The sequence below is a fragment of the Telopea speciosissima genome, chromosome 1 (assembly GCF_018873765.1).
Source record: "Telopea speciosissima isolate NSW1024214 ecotype Mountain lineage chromosome 1, Tspe_v1, whole genome shotgun sequence".
In the NCBI taxonomy this organism is placed as follows: domain Eukaryota; kingdom Viridiplantae; phylum Streptophyta; class Magnoliopsida; order Proteales; family Proteaceae; genus Telopea; species Telopea speciosissima.
In genome coordinates, this window is record NC_057916.1 from 28653103 (window position 1) to 28667151 (window position 14049).

Here is a 14049-nt window from a genome sequence, read left to right on the forward strand (position 1 = left end):
ATCTTTATCACCTCCAGTCAGTTCCTCTAACAAGGGGGGATTGGAATGACCACCTTATCCTTGCCCAAACACTCTATCCGAGTGGGATCCACCATCCCCTATTAAAGGAATTGGAAAACTGAGTCGGGCAGAAAATTGGAGAAGATAATTTTTCGAGAGTGTATTAAAAACTCGGTAATTTTTTCTTGATTTGGACAAAATCACGGAATCATGGTAGAAACCGATTGACTAAGAACGAGTCTCGAGTGACTCGTCCTAGTTTTTCAACTATGATTTTTATTCATTTCTTGTAAAACGAACGTACAAAAGAAAAAAAAAAATATTTCAAATCAAAATTCGAAACCTGATTTGATGACACGTGGTGACTCACTTCATCATCATGAGATTTGAAATCCGCTTACCAAAAACAAAAAATTGAAATCCGCGGGACAACACGTGGCGCAAAAAGAAGCTCACTCGGAAACTCGCGCGTATGGCCTCTCGAAAGCTTTTGGAGACAGGTAAGGGCCCCAACCTTCCAGAAACTTCTCGGAAACTCGTGGCTGTTAATAGCCGCGGCATCTTCCGATCATCGTCAAGACACGTGTCCAACTGACCACGTGGTCATCCTACTTGGCATCTCTCATTCAATCGAAAATGATACGCCCCCTACCTTTAATTCAAGCAAAATAACCATAATTAGGGCTCTCTCTGTATCTCTCTAAAGTCTGAAGAGCTGAAACTCAAAGTAAGTAAGAACGAGAACACCTAACTCCACAGTCCGGAAGGAGGAGGAAGGAAAGATATAACCCAGAGTCCCAGACGAAAGAGAAACCTGATAAGAGAAAGAGAGAGATAAAAGAGAGCTTCTCTGCGGTCTCTTTTCTCTGAAACCGCCATGAATGGCGAGGGAGGAGGTGATGAAGCTGTGAAAATGGAGGAAGCAAAAGAATCATTGGTTTTCATGTGGGGATACCTTCCCGGAGTTTCACCACAGCGGTCGCCGTTGATTTCTCCTGTCCTCGTACGGTTACCTGCTCCAATCAGTTCTGGAGATTCATGGAAGGATGTTTGTGGCGGTGGGTGTGGATTCGCTATGGCGATTTCTGGTGAGACCTTAGAACCTAATTTGGTTTTTCGATTCCATTTTCAATTTGTCTGTTTTGGTTTTTCTCCGTATTGAAATGAAAATGCTTCCAGCTCTTGGCAGTGAGAGCTTTATTCTGTCTAGAGTTCTGTGAGTATTGAGTGATTTCTGTATCTTTGCTTTTGGTTGGATTTCAGATTGTTTTCTGTGTTCAACTTGATGCTTGATTTATTTATTTCCTGGTGTATCATCGCACATTATCGTGAACTGGCAGTGACATTTTCTGCTCGTTCTCTGATTGTTAGTCAGATTGTTTGGAGGATTCTTCTATTTTCTTCATCTTTTGTTGTAGAGTTTCATCCAGCCTGAATTCTTTTCCTACAAAAATGTTTTACTATTGTGCTTGGAAGCTGCATATGCTTATAAAATTTAATCCAATCAGAATCAGGAAAGCTCATCACGTGGGGCTCAGCAGATGATTTAGGTCAAAGCTACGTGACTTCGGGGAAGCATGGGGTATTGTGGCGTTTTTTGATGTTCTAGTTCATTGATCTTCTTTTTGCAATTTCTCTCTGAGTTATTGGTTCATATTATTTATCGCGTTTGTTAAGGAAACTCCGGAACCCTTTCCTCTTCCTACTGAAGCTTCAATAGTCACGGCTGCAGCGGGTTGGGCCCATTGTGTCTCTGTTACAGGTACTAATTACATCTATAGATTTAGAGTAGAAAGTATCTTTTGCAAGGATGATTATGAAGGTGGTAGATCAAATTCATTGTACTTGCTACCCAACAAAGGCAGGGTATGTCTTTTACTGTAACGTTTAATACAATATATATGAGTACTGCCCTGGAGTCGTGGAGTAAGTTACATTTCTGAAATCGCAGACCGAGGAGAAGTCTACACATGGGGTTGGAAAGAGTGTGTTCCCTCTGGAAAGGTCATCGGAGAGTCGTCGACAGGGCCCAGCTTAGAGAAGGATGTACTTGAAAGACAGAATTCCATGCTCACTGAACAAGGTGATTTCCATTACGTTACTTGTAAAGGATGATGAACAGAAGGTGCTCTTTCCTTTTCTGTTGCATACTAATGTAGTAAAGGTGACAGTAAGCCCTAGATCTCAAGGTCCAAGATCAGCCACTGGAACTGTATCTGGTTTTGACAATAGAGGTAGTGGAGAGGAAAGTACAAAGCGAAGAAGAATATCCTCAGCTAAACAAGCAGCTGAAAGCTCATCATCAGGTGATGAAACTCTCTCAGCATTGCCATGTCTTGTGGCTTTAAGTCCGGGAGTGAGGGTCACTACTGTTGCAGCGGGTGGACGACATACATTAGCATTGTCAGGTATATCTAATTTCTCCAAAGCTGCCACTGCTGAACCCAATCCAGAATGGTAGAATATAGACCATTGACACTCAGCTCCTGAAGATATATTGAGTTAAGCAAGAAGCTGATTTATGCTACTTTCCTCAAAGTTTCAGATATAGGGCAAGTGTGGGGTTGGGGCTATGGAGGTGAAGGGCAGCTAGGTTTGGGTTCTCAGATCCGTATGGTGTCCTCTCCTCATCCTGTACCTTGCATTGAGTCCTCTGGTTATGGAAAAGATAGATCTTCAACAGCCCCTCGTGGAATTATAAATGCAGAGGGTCAAGTTTACAAAGTTCCAGGAACTTACGTGAAGGGAATTGCATGTGGAGGTCGACATAGTGCTGTAATTACAGGTCAGAATTTGATTGTCTGATGTTTGGCCCATTAAGAAGCTTCATCAGTGAATGAAGCGGAAACTTATGACATCTAGTCAAGCAGATGCACATATGATTTGCTATGTTTATGTGTATCATCACATCCTAGTTTGTTTGGCTTGCATAGTAAATCAAATGTGAAGTCCCATTGACTGATAGTGCATGCCATTTGATTGAACTGTCAATGCATTTTGTACCTGATGACGGTAACATCCATTGCTCATATGTTCTTATTGTTTGTTATTTGATGCATCAACAGATGCTGGTGCACTACTGACTTTTGGTTGGGGACTTTATGGGCAGGTGAGTTTCATTTGCCAGTTGCTCCTTGTAGTTTCATTCGCCAGTTGCTCCTTGTAGTGAATCAACTGCCTTCTCTGAGTTGGAAATGTGTTGAGTTTGTATCAACTGTGTTGGAGAAAGCTAGTTTGGCAAGATGTTGCAATGTTTCTGGGTTTGGTTTATCATATAGTGACTAGCTGTAGTGATGTATTCTCTGCTGAGCTGTTGGAGCCTGATATAACTGTAGTCAAGGCAATGAGCAATGATGAACCTAGGAAAGTATCATTACGGAACGTTGAAAATCATTTCTTAAATTCTTAGGTTTGTGTCTGTTGGGATTGATGTTGGAGGGAAGAAATCATATAGCTAAACTTGAGAAAGTGGCAGCCTTTCAGTAGAGCCCTGAGTCTCAGGTGGGCTGGGGGAGGATCCATCTGCCCTGTTGCTGATCCAACCAGGTCGTTTGTGTAAGTTGCCAAATGCAACTCAACTTGACCCAAGCTGCATACTATTGTGTTAGGCCTCAGGAATAAATACTATATAAGCTCATAAAAGGTGAAAGTAACACTTCTGAAATTTTAGTTCATGTTCTTTCACTATTCTCCTTCCACCTTTACTTTCTTTTCTGTTCTATTTCCATATGAAAATGGGTTAGATATGGGCATGGTACAAAAGATAGCATAACTCATAAAACTTTGTACATTAGCGTCCCATTTTTGTGGTACTTGACATGAAATGCACTATAATACTTCTGCGATTGAAAGTTTTCACATATGTTGCAAAAATCTTTAGAGATGTCAAGCAACAAATCTGGAAGTTTAATGGAAATGTGAGGAAAGCATAATTTCTTTTATTTAACATTCTTTACTTACCTTCTCAACTACTGCATAAAATGTCTCTATTTTCTGTTATGCAATAGGTTTTTCGAATCCCAGATTGCATCAATTGTAAGGGAATAAGTTTTAAGAAACATGGAGGCCGAGATTTTCCATTAAGTTGATACACTTGTGCTGTCTTGAAGAGAGGGTTGTAGGTGATTTACCAACTATGGATCTCTAACATCATATATAAGAGCACCCAAATGGTCATCCTGATTTAGGGCCTTGATTTCTTGATAATTGATAAAGCAGCTGTAGTCTGTGGAATTGACTTTTACGATGTGTAATTATAAACCGTGAATGCTATACACCAAGACTTCCTTCTTTGATAAAAAATAAATGAACCTTGAATAAGTAATCTATCCAAGTGTAGGATAAAAGTGCAACTTGCTGGTTTTCACTTTCATCACCATTAACGTGGTAGATTCTGATTACTTAAGGAATTACACAACTGTCAAAATCAGTTTGATTTATGCAATAGATAAATGCCTTTTCAGTGATTTTGTTTGTGTATAATGGATGGATTTAAGATTTACCTCTGAATGGTACTAATAACTACAAGACTGTTGCTGATTGCTGGATATGCCAATCTCCACAAAGTAGACTAGTTAAATCATATAGAAGTTTCTTCTGTATGTGGAGTTGTGGACAAAGTTAAAGGGCTTTTGAATTGAATCCTCTATGTTATGCAACTTCCATTAAATCCCAATAGGAGTACAGACACAAAGATAAAAAAAGGAAGGACACAAGGAAGAAAAATTTGTGAAAAGACTGTACAGGTGTGTGGTCCTGAAATTCGTGGAAAAGTTGGTTCATCTGTTGGTCTACAGAAGTGTACCAAATGCTCATCTTCAAGAGGAGGGGGGGGGGGGAGGGGAAAGAATAAGAAGAGGGTGATGCTAGAGCCTTTAGTAGGAAGTTGTAAGTAGTGAAACCAACAGATTACTCAACCAGAAAGGGAGGTGGGGATAGCGAGAAGACACAAAAGATAACATGATGTGGAAATAAAGGGCATGAAAACACTATTTACTTAAACTCAATTTGTATAAATTGTCGCCAATTCATACAATTGCACATGAGTGCAGATGGATGGGATAGTGTGCAGAAAAGACAGCCCCGGATGAAAGCACTGGCATAATATTTTATTTTATAGCATTGAATTCCATAAAAGAGAGATAAGTAGTCCAGTGCTTTCAAACCTGCATGAGCCAGAGTTGTGAAGTACACCTTTTCTGTGTTTAGTATGGATACTACATCCGAATTACTTAAAACTGTGTTTAATTCATGATTCATTTTACAAGTTTTTTTTCTTCATTTTACAAGTTTTTTTTCTTTCTTTTTTGACAGAGAGCTTTATATATTGATCTTGGCTATTCAGTTTATTGAACTTTTAAAATCGGTGGCTGAGGTGGTAGAATTTTTCTCGTTACTAACATCATTTCTATTATTTTCAGTGCCATATACCAGTCACTCTGCTTATGTTTATTCCCAACAGTAAAATTTGGAGTTATCTGAATCTTTTCTGACTATTGACTACCTTTAGCATAAATATGTAGGAACTGTAGAAAAAGGTGGAGAAAAAGCCCAATAAAATGTTCAAGATGAGGTTCACTGGAAAAGGGAATTTATTTTTTCAACTTTTGGGTTGTGGCATATTCTTTTCCCTGTTGATGAAGATGTAATTCACTTTTTAATGGTGTCTTTTGGTCCAGTGTGGGCGTGGAAGTACAGATGATGAGTTGAGTCCAGCCTGTGTGTCAGCTCTCTTGGGTATCCAGATACATGGAGTAGCTGCTGGACTGTGGCATACAGTTTGCATTTCTGTTGAAGGAGATGTGTATACGTTTGGCGGGAATCAGTTTGGGCAGTTGGGTACCGGTGCTGATCAAGCTGAGGTACATTCTTAGACATGCATTCCCTCGGTTCAACCCAAGAGAATGTAAAAGGACTCTTAATTGCTTGTAAAAGGTTAGGCTGCCTCAGGCATGGTAGTGTGTTGCACAAGCAAGAGCTTGGTGATTGTAGTGTTTTGCTCATGGGAGCAAATCATCTAAAGGCACAACTCAATAATTCTTCCTATTATATATGTAAAACTTGATATAATAACTCATATGTTTGCAAAGTACTGAGACCAAACTTAAAAAAGAGTATATGAATTTTCAGTTACGTAAGCATTTCTATTACCTGATTTAGTGACGAGAAGAGAATATGGATTCATTTTTGGGATAAAAAGGAATTTTATATTCCCTCCTCCTACAGTGACTATTTCTTTGAGTTTAAGGAGTGCTTAAATATTAAAACCCCCTAATTTTTCTATATTGCCCTTCCATTAATATCTGAACTCCCTTCTAGTTGGTTTATGAACATAGTTGTTTCCCTTGGAGAGCATCATATTAAGGGGCATATTTGTTCTTAACCCAGGCATGTTTTTCATGTCAAGGGTATATTTCCTTCAATATCTGGGTATGGGCACCTTGAAGTATAAGGTGACTGGCCGCCTTAGGCATCAAGTCACTCCTTGTCTGCTAGGAGTCACCTAATCAATTCAAGATAATAAACTTCTTGTGGGGTAATACTGGGATGGAGTATGAGACTATAAGCTAGAAAACAACAACCAAGTTGAACAGGGAAGAGGCTCAAAAACAGAAATTAAATTTAAGTAAAATGCAAGTGGAGCAGTTCAGAAGGAAGGTTGGTTGTCTAGTTACTTATTCATCAACTATGGTTACTATGCTGGTAGCCATAGTGCTGATTGTCTTGCTTAGGACGACCAGGGATATTATATATGACTCTTTGGCTGCCATGCCAATTAGTTTAATAAGTATCCTGTTATTTTGGTCAGGATTTTCTATTTAATGCATCTCACCTGGGAGATCTATAAATTAGTCTGACACTGTTAATGTAGCATTCTAACTGTGCTCTTAAAATTTGGATAAGTTTTTTTGATAGAGTTGGTGTGACTTCCCAATTAATTAGGGCTCTGACTGCTTGTCTCTCTGTTTTTTGTTGCCATGCCATCGGTTGACTATTCGAGTATTCCCATAAAGGCCACAACAGATTTTCTTCTTGGATTTTCTGTCTTTCAGCAGAGGCTCTTGAAATTAGCACTAAACTTATTATTATTATTTTTGCATCAGACTCTTCCAAGACTTTTGGATGCCCCAAGTTTGGAAAATAAGCATGCAAAAATTGTTTCTTGTGGAGCTCGCCACAGTGCTGTAATCGCAGGTTTGTCATCTGACTGTTTCCTTGATGAATTGTACCCGCTATGGGCAAAATGCTGGTCATCTTTTTGGGTAGCATTCCTAGGCAGATCGTTATGGTTTCCATATTCACCGTAGCCTACTACAAAGCATTGGAAATACTTTGGCTTCACCTATATGAATTTAGTTTTGCCATTGCACTATCTGGGGATAAATCTTCCATTGAATCATAATAAATCATGGCTTTCTAGCTCCCTCTGATTGGAATTGAAACGAAGGCAAGGGAAATGAAAATATTTAACAAAAGAAAATGAAAAATTGTGTAATCATTACTAGGCTACTAGCAATGATGGCCTAACTAAACAACTTTCCAAATCTTGGTAATGAAGTTGTACTTTATTTTAAACCAAATTCATTTGACCTGAAAAGGAAAAGAGGGATTTTATTAGAGAAACTTTACCATTTTTGGTAGAATTTCTAATCAAGTGCATCATCATGATTACGAAAGTTTCTATTTAAAAAAAAAAATAATAATTTCACTTCCCCTATAATGTAGATTGGCTACTTGAACCAGCAAGAACCTAGGCCCAAGGTGGACCTGGTTCATGGAGTTATCGAGTCAGCCAGCTTTGGCTGAGATATCCAGCTCGTGGGAGCTGTATTAGCTACTTTAGTTTCTTTATTTCTTTCCTAGTTCTAATAGGAATAGCCTATTTATTCCTCTTTAATTTCAGTTTAAGTATAATAGTTCTTTAACTAATAACAGTACTCCTAATCATAATAGGAGTTTGATTTTAGTTTTCATAGTTAGAATAGGAGTGTGTTTTGCTTTCTATAAAAACAGTTGTAAGGCCTAAGCCAATACACGATTTTGATTAATGAAAGTTTACTGCCTTCGGCTGGAAAATTCTGTGAGATACAGCGGGTTAGATATTTTAACCTGAGAGGTTTTATCTGTCCTTTTTTTTCTTCCTCCTTCCTCACGCATACTCTGTTTATTTTGTTTATACTACTTTTTGATTCTTCATTAAACTATCCTGTGGTTCTGTATTTTGGTTGTCTAATTTATGCTATCCAGTATTCTACAACATATCACTGATTTTTTGCTGGAATTGAGTTACAACTGAGAATCACTGGATATAGCCTGCGGATACTCTGTTTTGGCTTGAATTTCAGATTATAGTATTTTATCACCTAATCATATTTTACTAATCTGTTTCAGACCAAACTTAGGGATATCCTAAAAGTAAACCCTAGATTTGGAGGCTTTCTGATCAGTGATTTGTCTGCTACTTAAAAATCTCTCAGATCTGCAATTTTCGGGTTTCAAGTTTAATGATTGTTTAGTTACTTCAAATCTAACCATCTAATTTATCTCAAATTTTGGGGTTTGATAATACATATCAAAAGTAGGACTCAATTTGAATATGGTATCAATCCAACCTTGGATTGAAACTATTTTCAGAATTACTATCTGCTGGAAATTCTCCCTCAGAATTGAATTTCTCTAATTATTCTTAAACCATCCAACCTGTATCTCGCATCTTCTGAAGGAGGTCTATACTCATTGAGATCTTGTTGTGAAATTAGGTCTAATAAACTATTACAGGTCCGGTCTTGCAGTACCTCCCTTTCTCTTGCAACCAGACAGCCTCTGCTTCATAAATTAAAGCTGATTTAGCTTCTTGTGAAACTCCCGTCAATTTTGATAGTATTCAATAGAATCCCAGAGGCACCTCTTCACTTCATCTTTGTTACATATAATCTAATTCCATTATAAATAGGTTGGTGAACTTAGCAATTGGTACCTGAACCTATCCGCTGATTGATGTTAGTCGATGGGTTGAAGCATATCTTCTTAATTGGAGTTGCCTAACCTATTTTTCATAAACTAAGCACAAATAGTATCAAATTGTGAACTTGCAAATTTAAGCTAGATGGTTGAAATCACTTGTTTGTCCCAGCTATGTTAAAATATACTTAGAGATTTCAGGTAGAAATTTCAATATGTTTGGTGTTAAAACATTGTTTGGTTCTGCCTCTTTTTTTTTTCTTATGAAGAGAATAAATCTTTTTATTGAAAGATCAGAAGAAAATCAGCCTGGATCTTCTATGGGAATGAATTGGAAGATCCAAAACCGAAAAGACTGGTATTAGCTAGCAACAACATAATGGAGGCAGTCAATCAATATAGATTGGCCCGAAATCTTATTCAAATCTGATATAGCACCTATGGGTACATAAGAAATGTATCGAATTGATCCTCAATTAGCAAATTGAACAGAAAAAAGGTTCTCAAGCTCTTTTATACGGTGAAATTTCCAGTATGAATATTTTCATCCAGTGTACAAATAAAAATAATTCAATTCAAGTTCCTTCAATGAAAATACTGACCAGTATGTAATTTTGAAATCAATCGAGAAGAAAGGAAAGGAAACCTTTCTTCAAAGCTACTCTCTCTTGAAGCTGTCTTTATCCCTTCCATAGGACCTCTGAAGTTCTTGCTAGTCAGCTTAAGCTGACACGGTTTGGAACATCCACAGGTCTAACATGGTACCGAGTTCTTACAATATACTATTGAAGATTGTATGCTGATTTTACATCTGATTCAACTTTTCTGTCTGTTGGGTTCTTTCCAGAGGATGGGAAAGTATTCTGCTGGGGGTGGAACAAGTACGGCCAGGTATAATTCTCAATCCATGCCCCAAGGCAAACACCAAATTAAACTTCATACTTGTTTTCAGAGACGTTCCAATGTTAAGTTTTTGTTTTGGTGTACACAGCTTGGTTTGGGTGATGTCATTGACCGCAATATTCCTTGTCAAGTTCCTATCGATGGTTGCCTCGTGAAGAATGTTGCTTGCGGCTGGTGGCATACATTAGTCTTCACGGAGTCACCTACATGAACCAAACTTCTGGAAAGGAGCCAACACAGTTTTGTTAGGGTAGTAGTACTCTATTGATTGATACGGCTGTTTCTGCCAATTTATATATGTATATGTAAATACAATTTCAATGTATTCATATACATATAGGCATGTATCAATTCTTTCATGGTCCAAAGTTGATCATGACTAGACCATCACTGTACATCACTGATTGTTTTTTTGGTGTGTATATCTTTACTTGATACAATTTATCGTTAGTCCTGTACATATGAGAATGTGTCAATTACTTTATATGCCAAGCTATATGCCTAGATAATATAGCTTGCGATCAGGCAAATATTTGCTTAGAACCTATTTTTTAAGCATCTTTTTGTAGAATACTAACACTTTTTTGGCTTACAGTTATCTTGAAATTTGTATGTAAAAAAAATTGATAAAACTTGGTAAATTCTTTCCTTGATTTTCTTGTCGGAGGTTTTCTGCAGGGTGAAAGTGATTGAGAAGCCAATCTCAAAGGAGTATTACGCCATGAAAAAAGCATTGAGCTCATACTCGATATCAAACAGGTAAAATTTCTCACACCAAATATCCAAAATCCCTTCGTGCATCAAACAGGTAAAACTCCTCTAAACATCAAATATCCAAAAACCCTTCTTACAGCTAAACGCAGCCTCATTTAGGGCTTCACCAAACCAGTTAAATAAGTTCCTTTCACCAAGCCAATAACAATAGGAACTCAGTCATCACCATATCGTGCTCAAAATTATACAAATTAGTCAGTCCGAATGGAGTCGGAGACAATCTATTCCTACAACCCAAAACCAGTCAGTGTGCACCTCTAAATCATCTTTTTTTCCTAACCAATTAATAAAACCCTTCTAACTCACTACATGTAGTTTTGCCTATTTTTTAAAACATTCTACTCTCGGGTCAAGCAGCGAACATCTGTTTGGGAGAGATCAAGCTTTAAGTTTTAATAAATTAAATTTTCACATATAGCTATTTTTCAGGAAGCCGCATACATTATGATCTCTCCCCGACCTGTAGTTGCGGGAGTCTCGTGTATTGGGTACGTATTTTTTTATTTATAATTCTTGTAAGCTGACCATTGGATAACGTTGCAAGATTGTGTAGCCCACTTGTCAAATTTGGTGGTTTGCTTCTATCGAATGACCTATATTGGGTTTTCTCATAATTTGTCAATTTCTAGTTCAATCATACCTTCTCATGTATGTCTATAAATCTCCTTAGTAATGTACATGAGAATGTGGATTTAGTTGAAATTTTCATTATGTATGATTGTATGGATATATACTTCAACTTTGGCTCCAGTCAAACCGGAACATGATAATGGTTGAGTGTATGAAAGAATGTGATCATGGTTCAGGTATGCATGAATTCCATCCTTGATAAGTAAACCATTAGATCTCTAATCCCAGTAGAGTTGTTCTAAGATGGAAGTTATGAAAACCATCTAGGGAAACCAAACTCACATAAATGTTCAGACACAACTCCAATTAATTACCACACATATGGGTTGGGTTGTTTTAAATTATAAAAGGGAGAAAAAACGTCACCTGGTTGTGTCAAATACATCGCCCTTGTGCCCTGACACAGGGGCGTGTGAATAACCACCACACCCCTGGTCATTTCTGGAGTTTTAGGGGCTGCGGCTGCAATTTTGTGTGCCCCTATGTAAAGGTGTAGGAGCAGCATGCACTGCATGACCAGGTGGTGTTCTTTTTCCCTTTATAAAACGACCCTCTTGCTTTCTTCTTCCCACCCTCTCCATTGGGCATAGCTACTAGCTAGTAGCTCCAAGAAAGCAAGCGGCATGTTCAACTCTCTCCCAAAATTAAAAAACAGACAATCCCCATTTATTTCTGCCACTTTCTTTGAAATACCATTTTCTTAGTTGATTTGTAACTCTTATTTTTTTTAAACTATTTTAGTATAATGCATTTTTTTCTAATAAAAATAAAAACTGTTATTTCATATGTATTCTTGATAAATACACAGGACAATGATTTCTTTTGATAATATTAAACCCATAGGTCTCAATTAAACACTCCCTTAACTAAAAACGACATTTATTTTACCCAACGATAAATAGGTGAGGTGTGTAAAGCCTCAACAAAGCCTTTTTACACACTGCCTGAGCACCCTGCCCGGGTGGGATCCACACCCCTGCCTGTGTGAGGCTGCACGCCAGCCGCATGGGCATGCGGCAGAAGAGGATCCAAATTCAGATATAACAGGATTAAAAGCTGAACCTTCGATTAGATAAATAAAAATGTATAAAATATGGAAAATTTTTCTTTAGAAGGTTCCCATTTTGAGCCATTTGAACAGTTGATTTGACCCAATTGACCATTAAATTAGTTGAACACCTTAAAAGATTGTCATTCTAGCTTTGGTACCTAACCTATGAGCCACATCTATTACCTGCATATATATACTGCTTTTAAAAGTTACAGAACTAAAAAATCTTCACAAGTGAAGTAATATCCAACAAAATGGCAAACACTCCCAAGGCCAAACTGTACAAATTCTTTCTTGAAGCCCCCTTGCTTCTGCTTCTTCTGGGGACCCTTAGTTCCTGAGCTGAGAGAGAGAGATTGATGGTTACCTTGCGACGAACAAATCCTTACCCTTTAACTATTCCAACCCCCCCTCCCTCCCAAAAGAAATGCTACTGGCGGTATAAAAATGCTCATCTAATGCACGGCCCACTGGGGCAATTGAGATTTGAGAGAGGATGGGCCATGGAATCAGCTGGACAAGGACACAACTTCAGCGGTGGAGGGAAACTGAAGCATCATGCAACGCACCATAATCAATCAATCTCTGTGTGTGTGTGTGTGTGTGTGTGTGTGCAGCTAATCACCTGTACCTACTAATGAAAATTACATTTCCCCTCCCACTAAATCATATATTTGCAAAAATGCAAATAGCCAAGCAACCCAAGTTGGAAAGAAAACTCACTGGAAACTTATCCTCCATCCTCTACCTTGATTAGAGACACCCTTTTCAGCAAAATGAGAATGTACCACATGTTTATATATACATGAAATGAAGGTGCAGTTTTAAAAACTAACATTTATTGGGCCTTAATAAAGTCGCTTCTATGGTTCTACCTACTGGCCTATTTTCTGTTTCCGATAAATATGACACAGAATGCACTACAATGATTTCATGCTTCCTTTTTCCTACACTGTTCCTATCAATCAGCTTTTGCAGCAACATGCTCTTCTCTATACAGAGAGGCTGCATGAATGCTCCTCATGGATCACACCAAGTAAAAGATAAAAGGATTGTTATGGCAAAGGGAGATACCATAGTACGATAAATATGGCATCACTGAACAAGTGTCCAAAAGATAAATTGCATCGAGGACCATCAAGCACACTTGCATCCCTCATGGTAAGTAGGTACTGAAAATCTCATCAATAATGTAAGATAGCATTTTCACCGGTCCAACCTGTGCAACAGCAAAACTGGAGCTTGAATAGAGAAAAAAGAACATTAATGCAAAAATGAGAAAGCAGAGTCATTTATTTCTTTTCTTTTCTGAGGGGGAAACGGGGGGGGGGGGGGGGGAGATATGCAAATCAGACAGTTGGGATCATTAACAATTGGTTTGTTGATCAAAAGCATGGTTCGAAATTCCGCCCTGCAAATGCACCAAATATATGGAACAATTCTCCCCATAGAGATGCTAGGGGGACTTCCTCATCCCTAATATAAAACCTGGAGGTGCAAATTTGTCAGAAGATCAAAGTTATACAAATGAGATAGTGTATAAATAGGGTATCCGGTCATCTGAAGCAGGTAATTGTGTGGGATAGGTACTACCAATGGAGCCCTCCTAGGAAATCTATGGTAGGAAGCCTTCATGGACAATCCAACTCTGGTATATTTAAAAAAAAAAAAACTGTGATGTATACATTTTGAAACTGTAAGAAAATGCAACTGATAGGATGGCTATGAAA

The 14049-nt window shown here is 38.1% G+C and overlaps 1 protein-coding gene across 3 annotated transcripts; it reads left to right on the forward strand.

The window, feature by feature from the left end:
* The first annotated feature begins 769 nt into the window (after positions 1 to 769).
* On the forward strand, positions 770 to 10086 carry LOC122664221 (ultraviolet-B receptor UVR8-like). Of its 3 annotated transcripts, none has more exons than XM_043859952.1 (11): positions 770 to 1088; positions 1509 to 1582; positions 1678 to 1762; positions 1952 to 2083; positions 2172 to 2408; positions 2540 to 2785; positions 3066 to 3109; positions 5679 to 5861; positions 7104 to 7194; positions 9809 to 9852; positions 9953 to 10086. In XM_043859952.1, exons 1-11 carry the CDS (start codon positions 878 to 880, stop codon positions 10073 to 10075), a joined length of 1470 nt encoding a protein of 489 aa, XP_043715887.1. In that variant the 5' UTR covers positions 770 to 877; the 3' UTR covers positions 10076 to 10086. The 3 variants fall into 3 exon arrangements, with proteins under 3 accessions (XP_043715887.1, XP_043715905.1, XP_043715895.1); XM_043859960.1 differs by having other exon boundaries at positions 771 to 1088; positions 2546 to 2785; XM_043859970.1 differs by lacking the exon at positions 2540 to 2785.
* The last annotated feature ends 3963 nt before the right edge of the window (positions 10087 to 14049 follow it).

Excerpts from the sequence above, each read along its gene's own strand:
- LOC122664221 (XM_043859952.1), top strand. The coding sequence starts at position 878 with ATGAATGGCGAGGGAGGAGGTGATGAAGCTGTGAAAATGGAGGAAGCA. Across the intron at positions 2,084-2,171 it reads TTCCATGCTCACTGAACAAG|TAAGCCCTAGATCTCAAGGT; the intron begins GTGATTTCCATT and ends TAAAGGTGACAG. Across the intron at positions 2,786-3,065 it reads ACATAGTGCTGTAATTACAG|ATGCTGGTGCACTACTGACT; the intron begins GTCAGAATTTGA and ends ATGCATCAACAG.